Raw genomic sequence first — 24,406 nt, 5'->3', positions numbered from 1 at the left:
GTAGTAACATGTATTAAAGCAAAATAGAGAGTTCAAAAATGCGCTCTGTGAGCTTCTGACAGGATCTGCTACTTTGCAAATACCACACAAGAAAAGAATGCTTTAAATGGTGCAGCTCCGTCTGCGGTGGAAGTTATCGGGAGAGAATCAGGCTGAGTCAAGCAGAAAGAGGCTCAGAGAGAGATGAGAGAAAGCACCGGGTATTCTTGTCATGCTTTGCCCTTGAAAATTATGCCAAGACTCTGTTTTTAATAAAGAGATCGATATTTCTTGATTGCTTTAGTGACTCAGGATTTCCCACTTTCCTTTTAAAACACAGGCTATCGCTACGGATACGTTTGCTTTCTTTGTATCCTGCTTCCAAAGAGGACCGAGATAAAGCTAAAGCCCTTTCATCAGGACTCCATTACGGTCCTTCTATTAAGCGTCTTGCTCGTTCCTCGTCTAAATGTTCTACCCGCTTTCTTCCGTTCGGTGTCTTGGTAAACGCCCCGAGTGCTTAGATCCCGGGCTTCTGGGGTCTGTGGCAGACGAATGCAATTTAAAACACGAAAGCTGCAGGCGGAAAGGTTTGGCATTCCCTCCCACCCCGCCCCAAGGTTAAATCTTGGCCGAGTCTCCGGTGAGGAGAGTCTGAATAAACGCGCGTCCAGAGGGACTGTGACTAAGAACCAGTCCACAGTCTGAGTGTGTGGAGGAGCGCGTTCCGTTCCGTGGGGATTAGGCCCACGGGAAGGAACCCCAGGCCGCCCGCGAGCGTGCTCCGATTACTCTCGGCCTGACTGCCGCGCACCGGCTCCAGAAGCACGCTTTCCCAGTCGCAGTCCTCCATGACTTTCTGCACTAGCAGGGTAGGTCGGGGGACGTCAGCGGACTCGCGCTCAGCCCGCGCCGATTCTCCTCTGCTGGGCCGACCACCAATGGGAGAAGAGTCCAATTCCAGGCATCCGCGGCGATTGGCTCCGGGCCCGGGGGCGGTGGCGGCGGGGGGCGGACCCGGGGGCGGGTCTCGCTTTGGGGCTCCGGTGCGAACATGTGAGGCGTCCGCAGCCGCGGAGGACTGGAGTGCTGCCCGCGGAGGCCGCGGTTCGGCGAGCGCGACCTGGCTCCGCCGCGAAGGGCGAGGGGCGCCGCTGGCGGGTCCAGGTGCCCGCGCCGGGGCAGCGCTCGAGCATCGCCGCGGCGGGCGTCGGAAAGGGAACGGCTAGGGGCCGGGCCGCGTCCCCGCCCTCCGCACCGCGAATGGATGTGCCCGGCCCGGTGTCCCGACGGGCGGCGGCGGCCACCGCGCTCCTGCGTACGGCCCGCGTGCCCCGCGAGTGCTGGTTCTTGCCCACCGCGCTGCTGTGCGCCTACGGCTTCTTCGCCAGCCTCAGGCCGTCCGAGCCCTTCCTGACCCCTTACCTGCTGGGGCCGGACAAGAACCTGACGGAGAGGGAGGTAGGCGCGGCGGCGGGCTGGGGGCCGGCGCGGCCGACCGCCGGCGCTCGGGAGGCGGCTCAGGAAAAGAGCGAGTGGAACGGCTCTCGCTCCCCGGAGGCTTTCTGGGCAGGGGTTTCTTGCCCTTCCGCAGCTGGCAGGAGGCTCGGGGCCGGCGCTGCGCTACTCCATGCCGTTTTTCTGGCGTCTGTTGGATTTGTGGGGCATGGCTCGTGTCGGGGTGGGGAGCCCCAGCACGCGTGTGCTGCCGGCGGCGTGCTCCTCACGCTGCTCTGTGGTTCAGCTCCTCTCGGCTCAGATTGGTCCAGCAGTTCCTGCTGGGGGCGGGAGGGGGCGCTGCGGGGTACTCGGATAAAAAAGTGGAAACCGCCAGTTGTACTTTGGACAAAGGTTTAGTAAATGATGAAGGTAGGGAACCATGGGGTGCCTGAGAGGCTCCCTCGGGAAGCCTCAGACTCTAGATTTCGGCTGCGATCACGATCTCGTGTATGCGGGATCAGCCCCGTGCGGGGGCTCTGGCCTGACGGCGGGAGCCTGCTTGGGATTCTCCGTCTCTGCCCCTCCCCTGCTCACGTGGCGCGCGCGCTCTCAAACTTTGTTTTTAAAAAAGAAGAAAGTAGAGAACCAGGTGCGGAGTAACCCCCGCTTTCGGAATGGATCTTCCCTCTCCCAGCCGCACCCTCCTCTTTCCCATACCTTACTTTGTTTACCTTTGGATGGACGTGCTCAAATAAGGGCAGGACAGCAAACAAAAATCCATCACCTTAATTTGTTTTGACTTTTAATTAGCTGAGGCTTTTTGGATGTGCTCGAATAAGGGCAGAACGACAAACAACTATCCGTCCCCTTAATTTGTTTTGATTTTTATTTAGGTGAGACGTTGTCCAGGGACATGCTGCCCCCCAGCCCCCAAATCCTACCTCCTGGGATAAAAGCAGATACTGAGATGGAATCACATAATTGGCATTTAATTACAGTTTGTCTTGCATGGTGAATTGTTGGTTCACAGCTGTTAGTTTTGCTTTTCAACCACAAGCCTGAAAGCTGAAGCCTGGTATTCTTGTCTAGAACACTACAAAGGGTGAAAGATGAGTGAGCATTTATTAGTAACTATTTATTATTTTTCCTATGCCTACTTTTCCTTCCTTCCCCTCCCTGCCCTAGTTGCTGTGAAATACTTCTTCCATTTAAAGTTTACTCTTCTTCCTGTGGTTAGTAATCACCTCTTTTGAGTAGCAACTCACCGTCCCTGCATAACAGGCCAGAGCAGGATATAATTATTCACAGTCCAGTTTGTTGTTGGCTTTGCCTTTCCGTTCTCAAGGACGCTTAGCAGGGAATTGAAAGTCGGTGTTGGATCCTGCATTGAGGGTTTCATTTGAATTTCTCATATTGTCTTACCTTCAGCAAGTATCACTGACTTTTACCCAACTTCACCTCTTCTGTTTCTCAGTCTTTTGGACCACTCCACGAAGGACTGTGACAGCTATTCATTCCCCGTTTGAATTTTAACATCGTTAACATTTTAACATTGTGAACAGAATACTTTTACAAGGAGAAAATGACTGCAGTAAATGAGAGAGAATGATTCTGGAGACCCAGAACTACTACTGACTCTGAAGCAGAAAAGATACTTCCTGAGCTGCGAATAATGAAAATTTCATGTGAACTGCCATGTGATCTGCACAGTCTGTTCACCTTGCCGGACTGAGGGCCACATGGGGAGAAGAAACATGCTCTCTGTGTTGATATTTGAAAGCTGATCTGTTTTGTCATATGCCCTGGGCCGAGAGTTATGTCATGTGTCATCATGTGCCCTGTCTACTCAGAGCCTTCTGGGGTGAGAGAATATGTTCACTGGCATTGGGGCCGGACAGGGGTGCTAGGGCCCGTAAATGTTTGCTGATTATGTAACAAACACCTAGCACATTCCTGTGCCTGCAACTTGGAGGAGGAGGAGGGCAGAGTTTGAAGAGAAATCTGGTGGTCTAGAAAGGAGTGTCATTTGTTCGTGAGTACCTTGGACCTGGGCTGATTCTGTTGTTGGTGCACAGTATGGCTCCGGTCACCCTCTCCAGAACCCTGGGTTTTTGGAATATCTAAGAACTGAAATAAATAGACAACTTGTTCTCCTTCCTGACTTAATGCTTGCTTTCACCAGTGGGCAGTTAAATGAAAAATGTTACATGACTTTTAGGCACAGTGAATGTCAGGTCATGGTCAGTGATGTTCTGAAGTTTGTATTTACCCCTAGAAGACTTCAGAAGGGCCAACTTAGATCATCTTAAATGGAGCTATGGTTAACCAAGTCCAAAAGCAAAGGAAGGAGAAGAAGGACAGAATTTCCTCTATCGTTGCATGCTTGAAGGATTTTCTTCTTAGATTTCAGGAAAAATGTTAACCCATTTTAGGTACCACTTTATAAGTTCTAAACAGGTTAAAAATGGACTCTGTTCTAATAGTTGAAAGCCAGTCTTTTAATAAAATAGAGTTCCATGTCACCAGCACTTTTTTATTCTTTCATCTTTTTTAGCATATGATTTGACATTCACCACCTTTCTTTGATTTTTTTTTTTTTTTTCTTTTTTAACATTCTACCTATTCTGTCTGGTATTCAGAGTCTTACAGAATTTGGCTCTTACCTCCTTGACAGCCTTAGCCTCTGCTACGTCTTTCTTCTTGCCTTCTTCCATGTGCCCAAGCTCTGTCCACATTAATCTTCTAGTCCAAAATCCAGTATATCCAGTTTCTTGTCTACTAGCCTGTGCTCAAAGTTGTGATATCTCTGCTTGGAATAAGCTTCCCATACCTACCTGCTGATCTCTTTCTGTTAGCCTCTACCTTTCTTCTCCTTCAAGGTCCATATTTCCTAGCTCTCTTATAATGACGTATGAATATATATCCTAATTAGGTTCAGAACAGAAGTTTTATTTTATTTTATTTTATTTTATTTTATTTTTTATTTTATATCCATACAGCTTGAAGTGTTGTGTAAAGAAGAGCTTATTAGCTACTTGTTTACTTGAAACTTGATTCTAAAATAAAGCCTAAATCGAATTAGAGCTTAAGATGAACATCTGTTCTCTCTTAACTTTCTGTATCTCAGAGAGAAAACGCAAGCAAACTCTGATCCAAAGACTGGGGGCAGGCACCTGACGATAAAAATCAGTTCCCTTTGCTCACATGGCAGATTTTACCCGAGATAAGAAGGTATTGTCTAGGGTATGGACAATAAGAGTCTGTAATTTGTACATTTTTGCACGGAGGAAGTTTCCCTCCAAGATTAAAAGTACCCATCGAAGAAACATTTTCCGGTGTCACAGTTTGTCGGTGGCAACATTGAAAGAGAAAGGATCTTTTGGAGACCCGGTGACTAAGCTCTGGTGATTGTGTGGTCATTAGGTCTTTGTGAATGCCCTATAAAAGCACCTCCATACTGGTTGAAAAAGGCGCAGGCCATAGAAGTAACCCTGGAACGTAGTCCATGATCGGTAACAGGTTTCCAGTTGAAGAAATGAGGCTTTCAGTATGGTAGATTCAGAATAGCGAGGTTCTGATCCTCCCTCTACCAATTACTTACTAGCTGTGCTAACTTTGGATAATTTACTTAACCTTCCTGTAAGGCCCAGTTTCCTCAGTTGTAAAATAGAGCTAATAAAAGCATTTACCACTTAGGCTGGCTGTTTGGATTCAACGAAGCCATGTAGGTAAGGCTGGTATCGTAGTGTGTGCACGTCAGAGGACGTTGCTATTATAATGCTGATAACACTGTGAGAGGGACGTTCATTCATCTTGGGTTGATCTCTTTCACTGGAGATGAAATCGGTCTTGTATTTAGAATGAGTAAACAAGAACCCATCCCTTCCCCCACCGTCACACCTCACCCCACTTGCCTTTAATTTCGTTACTACACGGCCTTACAGGTTTGGCAATGTTACTTTTCCTCATCTTTATCATCTTAACCGTGGTTTCGCGTTAGGAGTGGATTCCACCCACACATATAAGCACTTTAGGTTGATATTTGAAAGGATGAGGGGCACCGGGGTGGCTCAGTTGGTTGAGCAAAGCCTGCCTTTCAGAAAGCACTTAAAAATTGGGGCCACCAATTCAGGCTTTGAAATGGTCATTTGAGAAACTGGCTTCCCTGTATCCACCCTAGGACCTCGCTAGACCCTGGGTAGGCATAAGAGAGGGGAAAGTCTCCTACGGTGATTGATGTTGCAAGGGTGGGGATGACAGTTCAGTTGATTTACGTAGTTATGTTGTCCCAAAGGGTCTGCTTCAGCTTCAGTCCTCAAGGCTTGAGACCTGTAAATAAAGTGGAATGAATGATTTACATGTATTCTCTCACTTAGTCCTTGCAGCAGGCAGCCCTGTGGTTGCAGGGCTTACCCTTCTTAAAAAAATTTTTTTTTTAATGTTTATTTTTGAGAGACAGAGTGAGACAGAGCGAGAGAGGGGGAGACACAGAATCCCAAGCAGGCTCCAGGCTCTGAGCTGTCAGCACAGAGCCCGATGCAGGGCTCGAACCCAGGAACAATGAGATCGTGACCTGAGTAGAGAGCCACCCAGGTGCCCCAGGGCTTACCCTTCTTTTACTGATAATGGAGACTAAGGCTAAAGGGAACTAAAAAAAAAAAAAAAAAGCCTTGCCTGTAATCACACAGCAAATGATGGGAGTGAAATTCCAGCGGGGTCTTTCTGGTAGAACGCTTATCGTAAAGATACCTCTACTTTATCCCAACTTTAAAAATACACTAAAAAGAAAACAAAAACTTCTATTTTTTTTTTCCATATTTCAGGCAAGCAAAAAGAAGGACATCAAAGCTGCCTATAAGCCTGTCATCCACAGATAATTATTCTGTCAAGACTGTAGGACAGACTTATCCTCTTGACCTGTTCCCCCAAAGAAATTAAACTGAAAATCAGAGAAACCTAATCAAACAGTGGGATCAAGGCTCCCTATTCTGTGGGTAGAAGTAAGAATTGATGATCATTCCCAAACATTTATCCATTTCCAACACAGTTTTTGAGCCACGTATCCACACAGCAGGCTAACTGGAAGGCCGTGACAGGTCAACCCTTGAAGAGTCCACCCTTTTTTTTTTTTTTTTTTTTTTTTTTTTCAACGTTTATTTATTTTTGGGACAGAGAGAGACAGAGCATGAACGGGGGAGGGGCAGAGAGAGAGGGAGACACAGAATCGGAAACTGGCTCCAGGCTCCGAGCCATCAGCCCAGAGCCTGACGTGAGGCTCGAACTCCCGGACCGCGAGATCGTGACCTGGCTGAAGTCGGACGCTTAACCGACTGCGCCACCCAGGCGCCCCGAAGAGTCCACCCTTTTAAGGCAGTGGTCCTCAGCTCTGGCTCAGATAAAATCTCCTGGGAGGTCGTAAAGACTTGCCTTTGGCTGGGCATCCAGATTTTTTAAAGCTCCACGGGAGATGTGCAACCACGGTTAGGAACCAGCGCTCTGCGGTAATTGGGGAGACAACACGTTCAAAGCAGTATGGAGAGCTCTGAATGTTATAGTACAGATATTATCTGCTCCAGCAAAGTCTTCCAGGATGAGGAAGGCTTTGAACTAGGCCTTGATGAATGGGGAGGATTTTCAGAAAAAGATCATGGGTTGGGTGCCTGGGTGGCTCACTCCATTAAGCGTTAAGCATCCGACCCTTGGTGTTGGCTCAGGTCACAATCTCCCGGTCTGTGAGTTTGAGCCCTGCCTCAGGCTCTGCACTGACCTCGTGGAGCCTGCTTGGGATTCTCTCTCTCCACGCCTCCCCTCCTCACACTCATGCACACGCACGTGCGTGCACTCTCTCTCTCTCTCTCTCTCTCAAAATAAATAAACTTAAAAAAAAAAAAAAGATGATGGGGCGGACACGGGGAAGTATATTCCAATTATCAGAACTGCTGTCGAGACTTCTTCGGTCAGTAAGGATTTATCAGAGGTGCTGATAGGTTGTTTTATGAGAATAAATTGTTACGAATATCCCCGGTCCGTTGATCTCGCTAATAGGTTTTTAATTTTCTCTTTTTATCAGGTCTTCAATGAAATTTACCCAGTATGGACTTACTCGTACCTGGTGCTGCTGTTTCCTGTGTTCCTTGCCACAGACTACCTCCGGTACAAACCCGTCATCCTGCTGCAGGGACTCAGCCTTATTGTCACGTGGTTCATGCTGCTCTACGCCCAGGGACTGCTGGCCATTCAGTTCTTGGAGTTCTTCTATGGCATCGCCACAGCCACTGAAATCGCCTATTACTCTTACATCTACAGTGTGGTAGACCTGACCATGTACCAGAAGGTCACGAGTTACTGTCGGAGTGCCACCTTGGTGGGCTTCACGGTGGGCTCCGTCCTCGGGCAGATCCTCGTCTCCGTGGCAGGCTGGTCCCTGTTCAGCCTGAATGTCATCTCTCTTACCTGTGTCTCGGTGGCTTTTGCCGTGGCCTGGTTTCTGCCCATGCCACAGAAGAGCCTGTTCTTTCACCACGTTCCTTCCACTTGCCAGAGAACGAATGGCATCAAGGCACAGAATGGCGGCTTTGTAACCAACACCACGGCTGCAAACCACCTTCCAGGGTGGGAGGACCCGGAGTCAAAAATGCCTCTAAATACGGAGGAGCCGGTAAGTGTGGCCTTACACGCCTTGCGGCGGCTGCTCTGGCTGTTAGAACAACGATGACAAAACAGACAGGAAAACCCCTCTTGCTAGCCCTTGTATTCATCTTGACTCAGTTTTTTATCCTGGGTTGGTTCACTGGTTCATTCATTTATTGATTAAAGAGAGGGCAGATTTATATTAGGGATGGCCAATACATTCTGTCCTGGGGTGAATAACCTCCAAAGTCAGACCAGCACCACATCACACTGTTTGTGTCAGAGAGGTGCATCTGGGGGAGGGGGGGGGGGCGGGGGCGGGGCTCAGTCAGTTAAGCGTCTTACTTCGGCTCAGGTCATGATCTCACCCTTTGTGAGTTTGAGCCCCGCATTGGGCTCTGTGTTGACAGCTCAGAGCCTAGAGCCTGCTTCGGATTCTATCCATTTCTCTCTCTCTCTCTCTCTGTCTGTGTCTCTTCAGTATAAATAAACATTTTTTAAAAAATTAAAAAAAAATGGGGCGCCTGGGTGGCTCAGTCGGTTGAGCATCTGACTTTGGCTCTGGTCATGATCTTACAGTTCGTGGGTTTGGGCCCCGCATCGGGCTCTGTGCTGACAGCTCAGAGCCTGGAGCCTGCTTTGGATTCTGTGTCTCCCTCTCTCTCTGCTACTCCCCTACTCACACACTGTCTCTCTCTCAAAAATAAATAAAAAGATTAAAAAAAATTTTTTAATTAAACAAAAACAAAAAAAAACAAGCCACAGCAGGAGTTGTCTCTTCCTCATCTTTACTGGGTATACAAAGAAAGCCCTCTGAAATTTTTACTGAATAAATAGTTGAAATGATTCCAATAAATGATGAACATCTTCCAGTTTCTGAATTGACGCCTAAAGTATTTAAGGTTAGAAAGTTTTCTTCCTCTTGTGTGCTGGAAGCAATGTCTGATATTCATTTTCTTTTTTTAAAATTATTTATTTTCTTATGTTATTTATTTTGGTGGGGGGGTGGGGTGGGGCAGAGAGAGAGGGAGACAGAATCCCAAGCAGCACAGAGCCTGATGTGGGGCTTGAACTCAAAAACCACAAGATCATGACCTGAGCCGAAGTCGGATCCTTAACCGACTAAGCCACCCAGGCGCCCCCTGATAATTCATTTTCAAATGACATTTCACCAGAACGGGGTAGTAATGAGTACCACAGGGAAGATAATCACAAGAGGAAAATCTAAGATGGGTGACGGAATACCTATTAATTAAAAGTGTGGCTATGAAATTGTCTCTTAGAAGAGAGAGGTATGGCATCTGAATAATCCGTCCATCTGCTCTGGCTAGCCGGGAAGGTTAATTGCTTCCCCCAATCACTCACCCTTCTTTATAGCTTCTTACCTTTCCAACAGGTTGTAAGCTGTGAGGGGCAAGGTTCATTCCAGCCATACCGAAGTGGTCTCAGTTTTCATGGGACATGTTTGGAAACAAGCCTGTTAAAATTCTCACTTTGCAGGTGGGCTCTGTCAGTCCTAAAACCATGCTCCGGGGGCCTTATAGGCTGAAGGAGAGGAGAGAGCCTACAGGAGGAAAGTCTTTGGCTCCTCCCCTGGAGTTAACTCAGATTGTTTCAATGTGGCATCTAATTATCTCTCTTCTGCCTACCCCCACCATTCACTTGTGGTTACCGGTTGAAACGCAGGTTATTCATCCCAAAGAGCTTGAGCTTAGGTGACACTCATTGTGAAACTTGGGTTACTGGGGCACCTGTGAGCAGCATCAGTCAAAAGACCAGGGATTAAGTAGGAATGAATTGCCAGTTCCTTCATGTTGGCAAGTCAACCCAGGGCTGATGGAGGAGGGAAAGAGTTAGAATCATCCGGAGTACAAAAAAGTAGAAAGCTGTAGATCTCGTGTAGTAGAAAAGAAAGAATAAGGATCCTTTGTTAATTGTTTCAAAGATGTGAAATGGCTTTAGCGGAAATTAGTATCCATATACGTACATATAATACCTGTATACATATGTATCTTAAATATTAACATTGGTCATAGTTCTAAAGATTTTTATAGACCAGTAAGTTTTAAACCATTTTGAACATAGTAAGAAAGAGTAAGAAACATAGTAAGAAAGAAACACATTTCACATAGGAACCAGTACCATTCATAGGTGTGTATATATTTTAGATATAACTGAAGCAGAGGTTTTACAACACTTGATTCTGGTACGTTCACTGCCCACTAGATTGACTTTATTACCTGTTAATGAGCTGTAACCTACCACTTAGAAAAAACTCTGTCCTAGACCAACTTGATGTTTGTTGTTTATAGAAACGCAAGATGTCAGTACTTGACATGCTGAAGAATTATGAAATTCTAGAGTTAGAAGTGATTCTACCCACAGGTCGCAGGACCATCACAGCATCTTACAGTGACAAGGGACTTTAGATCTCATCAACCCTCTCATTTTAGAGATAAGGATTGGGAACAGAGATTAGTGACTTACGCAGAACTGCGCTGATATACTCCGAAGCATGACTAAAGAGCATATAGGAGACCCCCCTTGATCTGTACTTCACTCCATGAAGTCTTTCCCTGGGGCGACAGCATGGTGAGAACCATCGTGTTGGCTACAGTGTGGTAAAAGTTAGACTCAGGTCAGTTCCATGATATCCTTGGTTCCTCTGCTGACCCCGTAACAGGCAGTCGTGACTGCTGGACAGCTGTTCGGGGCCCAGACGATGCTGTTTCTCTTTCACGAGCCTGAAGGAGAGTCAGAACATGGCTGTCGGGGATCATAGTGCCATTTGAAGTTGACAAAGCCCATAACTGAGCCATAAATCATAACTGTAGTAAATACAGTAAAAAAAGGGGTAGGTAGACGGGTGGGTGGTTTGATCTTGATCTTCTTGAAAGGGAAGATGAAGTAGGAGTCAGAGCGATAGCCCTTGTCCGCAAGTTACCTTAAGGTGTTTGTGAGTCCTTTTCAGAATGAGCCTGTTGCCGTGGGGCCCAGCGTGTTGACATTACAGCAGAGCTGGTGATTTTCTTTCCTAAATAGGAAACGGGATTCCTTCTGTGCTTGGCTTGTAGTTGGATTTGCTTTATTTTAAATTGCTCATTTGCTAGAAATGATGTAAATTAAGCCACTTGTTTAGCACAGGCCATGACACATAATGAATACCTAATAAATGACACCTGTTAACATACCTATACTTTTATTGGTAGACAGATACCCTTTGCTGTTAGTAAGCATTCGCATTCTTGGCGTATGTGTGTGTTTGAGCTTTATAGAACACTGACTGTAGCAAATTAGTGTTTCTACTTTGTATGCAAGTAAGATCATTTCCAGCAGCACACTAGAGTGGATTTTGAAGGAAGGGAAGTTGAAACCTGGGCTCTTGTACTCACCAGCAGGGTAATCTTGGGCACGTTTCTTAATTCTTTGAGACTTAATTTCCTCATTTGTCTGTCTCCCTCACCGGGTTATTTCAAGTATTAAATGCCACAATGTAAATGAGGGAATGACCAGGTTACCTCTGGTCTTAACCTTATGAAAGATGTCACTAGAATCTGGTAGTGATTCCATACCACTAATTCTTTAACCGAGGCCACTCTTTTTTTTGAGAGAGAGAGAGGTGGGGGGAGACAGAGGATCCGAAGCAGGCTCTGTGCTGATGCGGGGCTCGAAATAACAAACCCTGAGATCATGACCTGAGCTGAAGTCAGACGCTTAACCGACTGAGCCATCCAGGGGCCCCCCCGAGGCTACTCTTAAATGTAGAATGTTAAACCAGATGATCACTAAACTTTCCTTAGCTCTAGAATACTGAGTATTATGAACTGATTGATCTGAAGGCACTTTCTTCTGATAGGTAAGGAACACATAATATCATAGGAGTGGTTTAATTGCAGTCATCAGCCCTTGACTTAAATCTTCACAGTTTAGGCATTAAACCCTATCTATCTCCCCTCTCCACCATATATTTTCCTATTGTATGTAGAATAAATTCGAAAATTCTCATTACGGACTATGAGACCTCATACAGTCTGACCCTTTGCTAATCTCTCTGACCTTATTTCACCCCTGTGCGCCGCATGGCACTGACCTGAAACACAGCACTTATTCCCACTTTAGAACTTGGATCCGGAAGTTCTCAGGCAGGACTGCCCTTCATCCTCATCTTCATGGCTGGTTCCTTTATGTCAACTCAGGTATCAACTCAGAAGTCAGCTTTAATCACTACTTGCCAGTCCCTTACCCTGTTTATTCTCTTCATAGTATCATTCTTACTGTCAGCTGTCTTGTCTGTGTGTTTATCGTCTGTCCTCCTTACCAAAATGTCAGTTTAAGGAGGACAGGGACTTTTCTGCTGTATTCCCAGGATCTAGAACATTGCCAAACGTGCAGTATGGGCACTCGTCAATATTTGTTGGTTGCCTAAGTGAGTCATGATAGAGTACAGAGGAAAGGAGCATGTATTGAGCACTTGCTGCATACCGCGCAGTCCTCATTTAGTTCTTCCAATAGCCTGTTGAAGTAAACATTAATTTCCGTTTTATAGCAAAAAGCCTAAGACTTAGAAATTGGTTCCATCTGCAGGCAGGCAGGTGTGTTTCTCTTGCACTTCATCATTATCATCTCAGCTCTCATTCATTTTAACCTGGGTGCTGTGCTAAGTACAGTGGGACTGTACTCCCACTTAATACTGTGGGACAGTGCTAAGAATCTTAGGTTCATGAGCTCGTTTAATTCTTACTGAGACTGTGTTGTAGGTGTCACTATCCCCATGTTACAGTTGAGGGAACTGAAGCGTATGTCAGATAACTCACCCAAAGGCACCTACAAACAGCACAGTCAGAATAAACCCAGATCAGGGCACCTGGATGGCTCAGTCGGTTAAGCGCCAATTTTGGCTCAGGTAATGAACTCACGGTTCGTGGGTTCGAGTCCCGCGTCGGGCTGTGCGCTGAGCTGAGCCTGGTTGGGATTCTCTCTCTTCCTCTCTCTCTTCCTCTCTCTCTGCCCCTGCGTGCTTGCTTGCTTGCTCTCTCTTTCTCACGCATGCTCTCTCCCTCTCTCTCAGTAAAATAAACCCAGATCTAGTTGACTTCAAAATCCACTATAATAGAGACTCCTATTCCTTGGTAGAGAAATAACTCCAAGTTTTGTTATTTTGTTTTTAAGCGTCAGAACCCCTTTTTTGAGTGAAATCTGAAACCACGTGCCCATTTTGATAAACGAGTGAGCTGAGCCTAGGGATGGTGTGAGTAGGCCCAACTATGGAATATTGCTTGGTTCTCATTCCACTGAGATTTTCCTAGCATTTCAGGGAGAAATGGCCTTTATTTACTTAATTTCAAGAGTCACTGTGTGTATATATATATATATATATATATATATATACACACACACACATACACACATACATATACACACACACACACATATATACGCACACACACACACACAATATATAGCTAATAGATATATCATCTGAATAGGAAAAAAATTTTTACTGATTTTATAAAAAAGACTCCTACTTCATTTTTTTAATGAAACAAAACAGAAAACTACATAAAAAGAATTCAGAATCCTCTGAACTGCTGCTCCCAAAGATTACCACTCTTAATAGTTTAGTGACCTTCTTCCTAAACATCTCTTTCCATATACACATGTGTATGTATTCGTAGGTATACATTTTATAGTAAATGAAATTATAATCTACATGTAGTTTTGTAACTTGATGGTTTTTTGGTTTTTTTTTTTTTTTACTCAGTGTTATGTAATGCTTGCTTTCCGATGTCTTTTCATGCAAAATAGCTTTCTTTCGGAATCCAAAGAAATGGAACCATAATGGTGCGAGTGACTGGTGGGAGGTTTGTGTTGGGCTGGTAGTCTCCCCCCAGGCTGGCCCTGAGCACAAAGCCACAACTGTTGTGTAGAGACTTGTGTGAAGGACATAGTCTGCCTTTCGACCCTCCCTTTTTCCCTTGTGGTCACAAACCGTTTCCTCTGGATGTCTCCAGTGAGACCCCTGCCAATGGGTATGTCTGAGTTGGGATGGAGGGGAGAGAGTGTGTACATGGCTGCACCCCCTCCCTGTTATAGCTTAATGCCCTTGAACTTCAGGTGTCATCTCCCCCTGAAAAAGAATAGCCAAAGACAGGCCTCTAAGCCAACTCTTAGCAGGTTGTTAACGCCCTAACTTCAGGTTTAGGAACTAAGGCTCTGTGAGCCCACCAGGCCAAGGCAAGAATGACTATTCCTGGAGCAAAATAAGTGCACAACAGGCCAGAGCAGGAGAGAGAGTGTCCTAGAAGCTTTTGATGTGTGGCGAGAACTTTACTGTTGCTAAATTGCAAATATACTACAACGGCATCTTCTCCCGTGCTTTTCTTGCTTCCTTTGCCTAGAATGTTCTTCATTATTTCTCTATTCACATCTTATCTGTCTCCCAAAGTCTATCTCAAACACCAGTTCTTCCTTGATACAGATTTTACTTTGTTTCTTGTCTTGTTTCTTAATAACAGATGTATGTTATTCCCATCAGTTAAGGCTCACTCCGTACGTTTTTACTATGTTTCGGATATTGGAACATCACCAGCAGAGGAAACAATGATAGTCCTCTTGTCATGAGGAAAATACGTTTGCTGTTTGTAGCAAGAGTTAGTATCGGGACTGTGTCCTTCAAAAGCACTTAATAAAAGAAGCAAATGCGCTCGAAAATTTCCACCCCAGCCATTGTTTTTGGCTACAGATGAGTCTCCCTCTGCACAACGGGGCTTGAGAAAACAGTGGTATTTAACTTGGTCTGGCAAACACCTAACTCTACCTACTGGAAGGTGCTGTTTACACCTAAAGGTTCTCGTGCCCCTCAAGACACGTGGCCTCCAACCAACAAGAGCAGGTTGAATTGTGCGGCTGCCACCGATGTATTTACAGATCTGGCACGTGGCTCCTGTCACACATCCTGGCGCTGATGTGCTGCTTCACGATGAGCTCCCCTTTGCTCCATTTGGGTTCTCTCCTCTTGCCTTTCCATGTTAGCCACAAAAGTGTAAGTTCCTGTCGCTCAGGAAGTAGGGCATACTTGGATAAATTAGACCTTAGATAGGAGTTAGAGACTTCTCCTGGGGTGTCTGGGATTTCACCTTGTCTTTGTGGCATGGTGTGGGGATGGCACATAGCTCGGTAATGCCTCCGTTCGCCCCATTACAAACGCGGTGGCTTTATTACTTCATTATAGTGGTAGTATTTCCCGTTGTACAAGCATTGGGTGATATAAAATATAAAAAGCGTAGGAAAGAAAATTAAAGTCACTAATCACCTTACTACCCTCTAAGTAGAGAACTGCTGCTAATATTTGGGTCTGGTTTTTCCTAAGGTTTCTGTCTCAACCATTGCTCTACAGTGAATCGGTCAGTTTTAAGGATAGGAAGTTCTCACTGACAAACCCTAACTGACCGGTGATTTAATAAGGTTACTCACGGTTGCTTATTCTGAACTTCGCTTGCCACCGTGTGGGGAGATGTGGGGTGGCATCTCGCTTTGGCTGAAACGTGCAGTCTTTGACCACCTTTCTACCTTCACTTGGTAAACAGTACATCGTTGCTGGGTTGATTACATGCAGCTATGCTACTGTTCATAGAGCACTAAAAGAAAAAGTCGTACTATATATATACACCAACATGCGCACACACACACACACACACACACACACACACACACACATCTCAGAGATTTCGCATGTCCTGTCCCAGACCACCGCAATAAAGCAAACATTGGAATAAAGCCAGTCAAATGAATGTTTGGATTTCCCAGTGCACCTACAAGTTGTGTTTACGTTATACTGTAAATGTGCAATGGCAATATGTCTGAAAACAAACAAACAAACAATGCATGTACTTTAGTGTAAAAATACTTTGCTAAAAACTGCTAACCACCTTCTGGGCTTTCAGCACATTGCGATCTTTTTGCCGGCTGCAACTTGTCCGCCAGCACCTGCCACCCCACCTTACATTGTACGTGGTGGAGACGGCTTCTTTCCTTGACCCACGTGAGCCAGCCTCTGCTGGCTTCACGCTTTTCTTCTGCGGCCTCTTTAGCTGCCTGAACCTTCACAGAATTGAAGAGCTCGCGAGGGCCTTGCTCCGGGTTGGGCTTTGGCTTCGGGGCAACACTGTGGCTGTTTGAGCTTCTCTCCAGGCCACTGAAACTTTCTCCATGTCAGTGATGAGGCCATTTCACTTTCTTATCAATTGCGTGTTTCCTGTAGTAGCACTTTTGATCTCCTTCAAGAACTTTTCCCTTGCATTCACAAACTGGCTACTGTTGGGCACAAGAGGCCTAGCTTTCTGCCGGTCCAGGCTCTCGGCTTGCCTTCCTCACCGAGCTTAACCATTTCTAGCTTTTGATTTAAAGTGACAGACGTATGCCTTTTCCTTTCACTTGAACCTTTCGTGGCCACTGTAGGCTTATTCCTTGGCCTCATCTCAATATCGTTGTGTCTCAGGAAAGGGGGAAGTGGAGGGAGACTAGCCAGTCGGTGGAGCAGTCAGAACGCACGCAACTTGCACTGATTAAGTTGGCCGTCTTCTGTGGGTACGCTTCATGGCTCCCCAGAACAACAACAGTAACTTCACAGGTCACCATAAAAAATGTAATAGTAATGAGGGGCGCCTGGGTGGCTCAGTCGGTTGAGCGTCAGACTTAGGCTCAGGTCGTGACCTTGCAGGTTGTGAGTTCAAGCCCTGCGTCGGGCTCTGTGCTGACAGCTCAGAGCCTGGAGCCTGTTTCAGACTCTGTGTCTCCCTCTTTCTCTGACCCTCCCCTGTTCATGCTCTCTCTCTCTCTCTCAAAGGTAAATAAACGTTAAAAAATTCTTTAAAAACAATGCAATAGTAATGAGAAAGTTTGAAATCTTGTGAGAATTCCCAAAATGTGACGCAGAGACATGAAGTGACAGATACTAGAAGAAACCTGGCTCTGACAGGCTGGCTCCACACAGGGTTGCCACAAACCTTCCATTTGTTAAACACACAAATTTGCAAAGTGTAGTGAAGTGTAGCACCACAAAATGAGGTAGGCCTGTATATACACCATTTATATGCATAAAAATAGGGGCACCTGGGTGGTTCAGTCGGTTGAGCGTCCAACTTCGACTCAGGTCATGATCTCACAGTTCATGGGTTCGAGCCCCACATCGGGCTCTGTGCTGACAGCTCAGAGCCTGGAGCCTGCTTCGGATTCTGTCTCTCCCTCTCTCTCTGCCCCTCCCCTGCTCACCCTCTGTCTCTCTCTCTCTCTCCGAAGTAAATAAACATGAAAAAGACATTTAGATGCATAAAAATAAATAAGCAGTTGCCTTTCACAAGGAAAAAGACAAATAGAAAACCGGGTCTATACAGTTGCTTTCTGTAGTCGCCTTCACAGTGTTTGCACCTTTCTCTCCGTTTGCTGTGAAGGAACCCGCGCCGGAGCGGCTCCTCGTGCTGAAGGTCCTGTGGGATGACTTCCTGATGTGCTACTCCTCCCGGCCTCTGCTCTGCTGGTCTGTGTGGTGGGCCCTGTCCACCTGCGGCTACTTCCAGGTCGTGAACTACGCACAGGGCCTGTGGGAGACGGTGATGCCCTCTCGCGATGCTGCCATCTACAACGGCGGCGTGGAGGCCGTGTCCACCCTCCTGGGTAAGCGGTGTGGGGCGGCACATTCCCCTGGAGGTTAAGTCCGCCACGATCTGATTTTTCTCTCCCCTCGGGAACTGGAGGTGACCCCCAAGGCCTGGTTTATTTGTTTTGAGCTCTGGCTTTCTGATTTAGGGAGAAATTCAGCAGTGCTCCGGTTGTGGGTGGCCGCGATTTGCAAACTGGAGTCCTTTATACCCTGTCGGGAAACCCAGCGTACTGGTTTGCAGAATTGTCCTCCTATGCGGGTTTGCGCCATCTCCGGGTGTTTTGGGTGCTTCCGTCACTTGATGTGACGCTTGGGAGTGGCATGATACAAGTCTGTGACAATAACTAGCACACGTTGAGTGGTAATATGTACCAAATGCTGTCCTAAGGACTTTTAGGTATATTAACTCAGTCCTCACAAAATTCCTGAGACAGTTACAGTTACAGGAAACCCAGACTGATAGGTTAATAACTCGCCCGAGACAGTACAGATGGTACGTAGTCGGGTTAAGGTTTGAACTCAGAGCCTGTGTCCTTGACCATTATATTCTGTCGTCCCGTTCTAATTTGTTGGCCTATCTCATACGGTTCTTTTTTTTTTTTTTTTTTAATGTTTATTTATTTACTTTGAGAGACAGAAGGCGAGAGAGAGGGGCACCCGGGTGGCTCAGTCGGCCGAGCATCATCCGACTTCGGCTCAGGCCACGATCTCGCAGCTCGTGAGTTGGAGCCCCATGTGGGGCTCTGTGCTGACAGTTCAGGGCCTGGAGCCTGCTTCGGATTCTGCATCTCCCTCTCTCTCTGCCTCTCCCCCTCTCGTGCCGTGTGTGTCTCTCTCTTGTCTCTCAAAAATAAATAAACGTTAAAAAAAAAAAAAAAAAAAAGGCAAGAGAGAATCCCAAGCAGGCTCCGCACTGTCAGCACAGAGCCCAGTGCGGGGCTTGAACTCACGAACTGTGAGATCATGACCTGAAATCAAGAGTCTGGACGCTTAACCGACTGAGCTGCCCAGGTGCGCCCCCTCATAAGGTTTTTAGACGGCATTCCGTGCTTTCTGTAAACACTTCTGAGTGTGTCTGGCACTTAGAAGGCGCTCTGCACATCTTAGCTATGGTTACCAGCGTCATCGTTTTCCCAAAGAGAGGAGATGCCCTTTGCCATGCTCTGGACTGCTGCTCAGGCAGGAGGAGAGACGATCCCTCCCGCCGTGTCGTGTGGTCAGGCCGGAAGCAGCGGCTCTCTTTGACTCCCGCCTCTGCGTCCGCCTCGGCACCCCGTTCCTTGGCGGCACCCCTGGGTCTGCGTCCTCCCGTCTCCTCGCCAGCTGCTGTCATTCGGTCTCTTCGTGGTCTCTCAGTGGCTCCAAGTTACTTATTCCGTCAAGTCCCAAATTCTCTGCCTTTCCAGGCCCTCCATAATCTTGAGCTACCCTATTTGTAAGTTACGGGATTTTAAAATGTAATAACCCGAGCTGAATTCTTAGTTGATTGAAATCGCGTTTGTGGAGCAAAATAACTAGAGCGCTTTTCTCTCCGCATTTTGTAGGTGCTGTTGCCGTGTTTGTAGTCGGCTACATAAAAATATCCTGGTCCACCTGGGGGGAGATGATGCTGTCTCTGTTTTCTCTGCTCATCGCCGCCGCGGTCTACATCATGGATACCGTGCAGAACATCTGGGTGTGCTACATGTCCTACGTCGTCTTCAGGATCATCTACATGTTACTCATCACTATAGCAACGTATGTGTTCTGCCTCAAGGAAGCGCTAGGAAAAGCTGTGACAGGATAAACTTCTTGGTCTCTTCACAAACCCATGAAAAGTGTAGGTTCTCCTCCCGAGGGAGCCTCGAGGGCGAGGTTCATTTACGTCCTTGGTCCCGTAGTCCCGCTCTGTTCAGATGCCGGCACGAGATTTACAGCGTTTGGCAACAAAGTGCCTTTCACTTGGTTGGGAAGGGAATTGCCCCGCAGCAGCATTAAGAAGGGGCTGCTCTTCATAACTGAAGCAAAAGTCGTAACTACCTGGGGAGTAATTCCTGTCTACTCATCCTTTTGTGTTTTGTTTTGTTTTGTTTTGTTGAAGTTTTCAGATCGCTGCCAACCTCAGCATGGAGCGCTACGCCCTAGTGTTTGGTGTCAATACCTTCATTGCACTGGCCCTGCAGACCCTGCTTACTCTCATCGTGGTGGATGCCAGCGGCCTCGGCTTAGAAATTACCACCCAGGTAAGAGTTGTGTTTCGACACGCAAGGTGTTCCAGTCACAACGGCAGGTGATCAGAGTGACCAAGTCGAGCATGCCTACTGCGAGCCAGTTCAAACAGTACAGACAGATATAAAATAAAAAGTAGGAGTGTTCCCTCCTTCCTTTGGCCAACCCCCGTCCTGAGTTCTTTTCTCCCTGGAGGATGGTGGGACCGTCATCTTTTTGGCGAGGACCTAGAACGTTTTTGAGCGTCACTCGAGAGCCTGACAGAGGTGAGAAGTAATGCTGGTGCCCGCCCTCCAGGCCGAGCTTTTCCGCTGCCTCGTCCATCATTTCCCTCCATTTTTTTTTTTAATTTTTTTTTTTTTAACATTTATTCATTTTTGAGAGACAGAGACAGAGCATGAGTGGGGAAGGGGCAGAGAGAGGAGGAGACACAGAATCTGAAGCAGGCTCCAGGCTCTGAGCTGTCAGCACAGAGCTCGACGTGGGGCCTGAACCCACGAACTGCGAGATCATGACCTGAGTCAAAGTCAGACGCTCAACTGACTGAGCCACCCAGGCGCCCCCGTTTCCCTCCATTTTTAATTCTGTACGTGGAATACTGGCTCCTGTGTGTGAGATGCCCTGCTTCGACTCACCCTTCTGAAGGCTCCTCCCTTCTTTATTAAAAATGCCGCCCGCCCAAATAGCAAGGTAATGACTTCTGATGAACAGCAGTAAGATTCTTAACATACGACCCATTGAGAAAACACCTGCACAAACGCCCAAAGCCAGCGTGGACACTCTTATTCATTCTGGAACCGTGTGTCGTGGATGCCTTCATGCATTGTGAGTTAGGTGGGGCTTGCTCTGTACTTTGGCAGAATGGGCAACTGAATCAAAAAGTGCCTACCCCACCCCCAGCCCAGCCCACCCCCAGCCCAGCTGAAATGATTCCTTCTCCATTATTCCCTCCACACTTAAGATACTAGTTTTCTTTCGATACAGAGACCCAGCATGTTAGCAGTAATGAACTTGGTACTGAAAAATCTAAAAGAGAAATCGTAATCACAGTTGGTAATGTGCACTAAGTGCTTCCTGTGTGCGAGGCACTCTATAGAATTTTACAGAGCTGCAGGCAGGATTGGACATCGAGAGAACGAGTCTGGGAGATGTTAAGTAACGTTCAGTGTTGTTTAAGGTCACGTGGTCAGTAGTAATGTGGCAAAGCTAGGATTTAAACCAGCTCCAAGGCCTAATTATCTCTCCCTGGATGGTGGTGCCTCAGAAAGGTGGGCGGGGAGTGGGGGGAGTAGAGCGGGAGCGCATTACTTTCTGTTTTCCAGTCACTACCAGCAGTGAAAAGCTTGAGAGGACTTCTCAAGGGTTAGGCGCTCAGATTTGGAATGGAGGGTGGGAGAGAAGCCAAGTGCTTGTCATCCTGCTGTAGAAGCGGCGGGTTTAAAAATACGGAATTACAGAATTTTGCAGGCTGTGCCAGAACTCGGCCATGATTAATTAACAGGTTTCCTACAGGAAAATGTATCCAAATTGTAAAGAACCTGGCTCAGAGTGACACTCTTACCGCACAACCGAGCCAGCTTCTCAGTACGTCGTGAGTTATTTTCAGAAGGTGATGATGAAGATGTTGATAAACTGTATAGTCACCTTAAAATACTGGCCTAGAGAAGATTCTTACAAAAAGTCATCCTACGGCGGAATATAGGAGACTCTCTACTGCCCTCCTCTGGGGAGGAATAGAAGTTCTTTATCTTCAGAATTTGGCCTGGTGGTCGTACTTTAACCTATCAGCTTGAGGGAAGAGACCGTGATGCAATGGTAACAACAGCAACAAAAATAAAAGCAGTCGTATTATCAGCTTTAGCATTGTGTGGATAAACACATATGATTTCATCCCTTCCCAGTGACCCAGTAAAAAATGGGGGATATTGTGACTTCCCGTTTTGTAAATGAAACCCAGGCTCAGAGATGAAGTGTTTCGGTCAGAGTCACCCGGCTCGTCGGGGATGGAGTCCAGATTTGCACCGAGGCGGTCAGGCTTCAGTACGACCACGCTGTGCTGCCCCTTGCGCTGCCCGTGCCGGGCACATCGTGTGAGCACACGGTGTTTTTTGAAGGTTTATAGAGACACTGAATATACCTTTAATCATAGGAGGTGTTCACCTATATCCAATACAATGTCTCCTCTTGTAATCGATAATTCTCTAACTTACTTCTTTTCCCTACCCCTTTTAGTTCCTGATCTACGCCGGTTATTTTGCACTCATCGCTGTGGTTTTCCTGGCCAGTGGTTCAGTTAGTATTATGAAGAAATGCAGAAAGCAAGAAGACGCGGAATCAAGTTCTCGAGTAACCACTTTGTGATACACTGCTTAGCAAACTCTGCACAGCAACTGTGCCTGGATATATTTAATTTTTTAGTATGTAGACATGTTTATGAACGTGCTTTTTAAGGCTTCAGAGCAGCCAGTTGACTCTACCTTGTGCTCCTAGAGTAACAATCCTGTTTAGGGGAGTCAGAGGCGAAGTTTATCTCTCGGATTATTTATGGAAGCTAATTTAAGGATTACTGTCTTCTGATAACAAAAGTGAACTTGATTTTGAAAACCGGGTACTCAAGAGCACTCAAGCAACACGTGGCATTTATACTTGACAGTGAGTCTGGTGTCTCAGAGGCCTGGTTCGGGACCAGGGCTCTGCGGGCCACAGGATACCATGTTCCAACAGCACCTGTGTCTGTTCAACTTCACTCGTATCTCTTTGTTACTCATGTGCATTTGTGTTTCTACAGATGAAAGTTGTTTTTATCACCGGCAATATTTGCTCTGGTTTGGTGTTCTGTCCTGTTGGGAATGTGTGTCATTTCTAATTTTTAGTTATTTTTAAAACACTTATTGTATGAATTGTTCTCAGTTTCCATCTTGACAATTTTGTATTTGTGTAGATGGTCTTTAGAAGTACACTTTTGTGTTATTCATATGCTTCCCAGAGAAGCTCTTTTAGTTAGAAAATAAGGCAAGTTTTGAGGCCTGCTGATAAATAAAAATGAAGACACCTAATCAGAAAACTTAAGTTCTATTTGCCTATCTTTTAGCCTTGAGTATGAAGGACTATTAATCCTATAAGGAGAAGATCATCTATGAGCTAAAGATACCACTAGCCCAACCAGCTCATTTTGTATTTGCACTCCCTTTTATTTCCAGAATCAAATGAGAAGTCTTTTTTTTTTTTTTAATATCTTCATCCCTATTTATAGTTTTTATATGCTTTGTCCTTCTTATCCAAGATCAAGATGTCATTAGGAGTTAGATTTGTTGGATTATTACGAGGCCTTCTCAAAAACTGAGACTCTTTTTGATTATTTCAATGGGACAGGAACTAGGATAGACCTGATTCCTGCATTTTGTACATTAAATCTGCCTTTGTTTCGAAGGGCGGATCATCTTCGAATACCTGCTTAAAATAATAATTGCTAGTGGTTCCATTTCCAGGGTACTTGGAAAAAATGTTGTGTATACATTTAATTCTGTAATTAGTCTACCAAGTGGCTGCTGGTGTATGTGAGTCATGATAGCTATTTGAAAGCCAACTTTGTTGCCTTATCTTGAAAAAAAACCTAGGTTAATTTATTTAGAATAACACAGGTACACAGTGTGAATACTAGTTTCAGGATTCCGGAATTGACATATTTGTTTAGTGTAAGCGGCAATTCCAGAAGTAAATGCAGATGAGTATAGGTCTTTGCCATTCACCTTCCCTTCTGATCAAGGGAAGGAAAAGAACACTAAGGGAAGGGGAAGCGAGATTATGAAAGTACAGCCTCTAATTTTATACCTTATCTTTGGTTTTGCTGCGTAGGGAATTGTTCACTCAGAAACAAGTAGAGAAGTGATGTTCAAGGGACTTTATTTAATGTTTTTTAATAAAATGGGCCGTGGTACAATCACATCACTCATGTTACCAAAGCAATATTTCCCTAGAATTCAATTCAAAGTTTGTGGTGCACAACTGGAGCCTTGACTTATTGAAGACAATAACAAGGTCATCTCCTGGCACGTGACCATATTTATAGAACGCCCAGACCAGTTTGCAAGTTGTGCTGTGTGCAGTTTTGCAGAGAAGTGAAAAAAATCTGTACATTTTATCCAACTCTATAAATTATGAAATTATTTTTATTAAATAAATATTTTACAACCTATTTTCTCTTTTTTAGTCAGATTATTTTAAATGTATTTGTTTGCTTCAGTGGGAGCTTTGGATTACGTATTGAAACCTTTTCGTTGTAAGCCTTCCCTCACCTGGCCTTGGTATTTAACCTTGTTATCCTGTTAATTCCTCCCACTGCTTTGTGATCCTTACCTTGACTCCTCCCCCTTATTTCTGTCATTTTTCCCTGTTATTTCTAGCACCACACTGCCCTGTTTGTTTTTCTCGGTCTTCCTCTTGGCACCTCTCATCTCTCTTTTTAAAGCACTCGTCCTTTGAGAAACCAAA

General features: G+C 45.9%; 1 protein-coding gene and 1 long non-coding RNA gene across 4 annotated transcripts in view; one reads left to right on the top strand and one right to left on the bottom strand.

Annotated features, from left to right (window-relative positions):
• The first annotated feature begins 1,242 nt into the window (after positions 1 to 1,242).
• SLC19A2 (solute carrier family 19 member 2) lies at positions 1,243 to 24,110 on the top strand. 2 transcript variants are annotated; one of them, XM_047840726.1, is made up of 6 exons: positions 1,243 to 1,440; positions 7,490 to 8,077; positions 17,499 to 17,721; positions 19,252 to 19,444; positions 19,788 to 19,929; positions 22,148 to 24,110. In XM_047840726.1, exons 1-6 carry the CDS (start codon positions 1,243 to 1,245, stop codon positions 22,274 to 22,276), a joined length of 1,473 nt encoding a protein of 490 aa, XP_047696682.1. In that variant the 3' UTR covers positions 22,277 to 24,110. The 2 variants fall into 2 exon arrangements, with proteins under 2 accessions (XP_047696682.1, XP_047696683.1); XM_047840727.1 differs by lacking the exon at positions 1,243 to 1,440 and adding an exon at positions 1,992 to 3,280.
• Positions 5,508 to 24,406, bottom strand: part of LOC125155408 (uncharacterized) — a 42,644-nt gene continuing 23,745 nt past the window's right edge. Inside the window, exons 1-3 of one of the 2 annotated variants that reach the window (XR_007148200.1) lie at positions 10,994 to 11,077; positions 10,537 to 10,793; positions 5,508 to 5,748 (exon numbers count right to left, since the gene is read on the bottom strand). This is a non-coding gene — a long non-coding RNA (uncharacterized LOC125155408). Of the gene's footprint in view, positions 5,749 to 10,536; positions 10,794 to 10,993; positions 11,078 to 24,406 lie in introns of those variants that run through there. The other variant, XR_007148201.1, reaches the window with a different exon arrangement.

The sequence above is a fragment of the Prionailurus viverrinus genome, chromosome F1, assembly GCF_022837055.1.
Source record: "Prionailurus viverrinus isolate Anna chromosome F1, UM_Priviv_1.0, whole genome shotgun sequence".
Classification (NCBI taxonomy): Eukaryota; Metazoa; Chordata; class Mammalia; order Carnivora; family Felidae; genus Prionailurus; species Prionailurus viverrinus.
The sequence above is the reverse complement of the archived record's forward strand: the minus strand, read 5'-3'. Positions and strand labels throughout refer to the sequence as shown.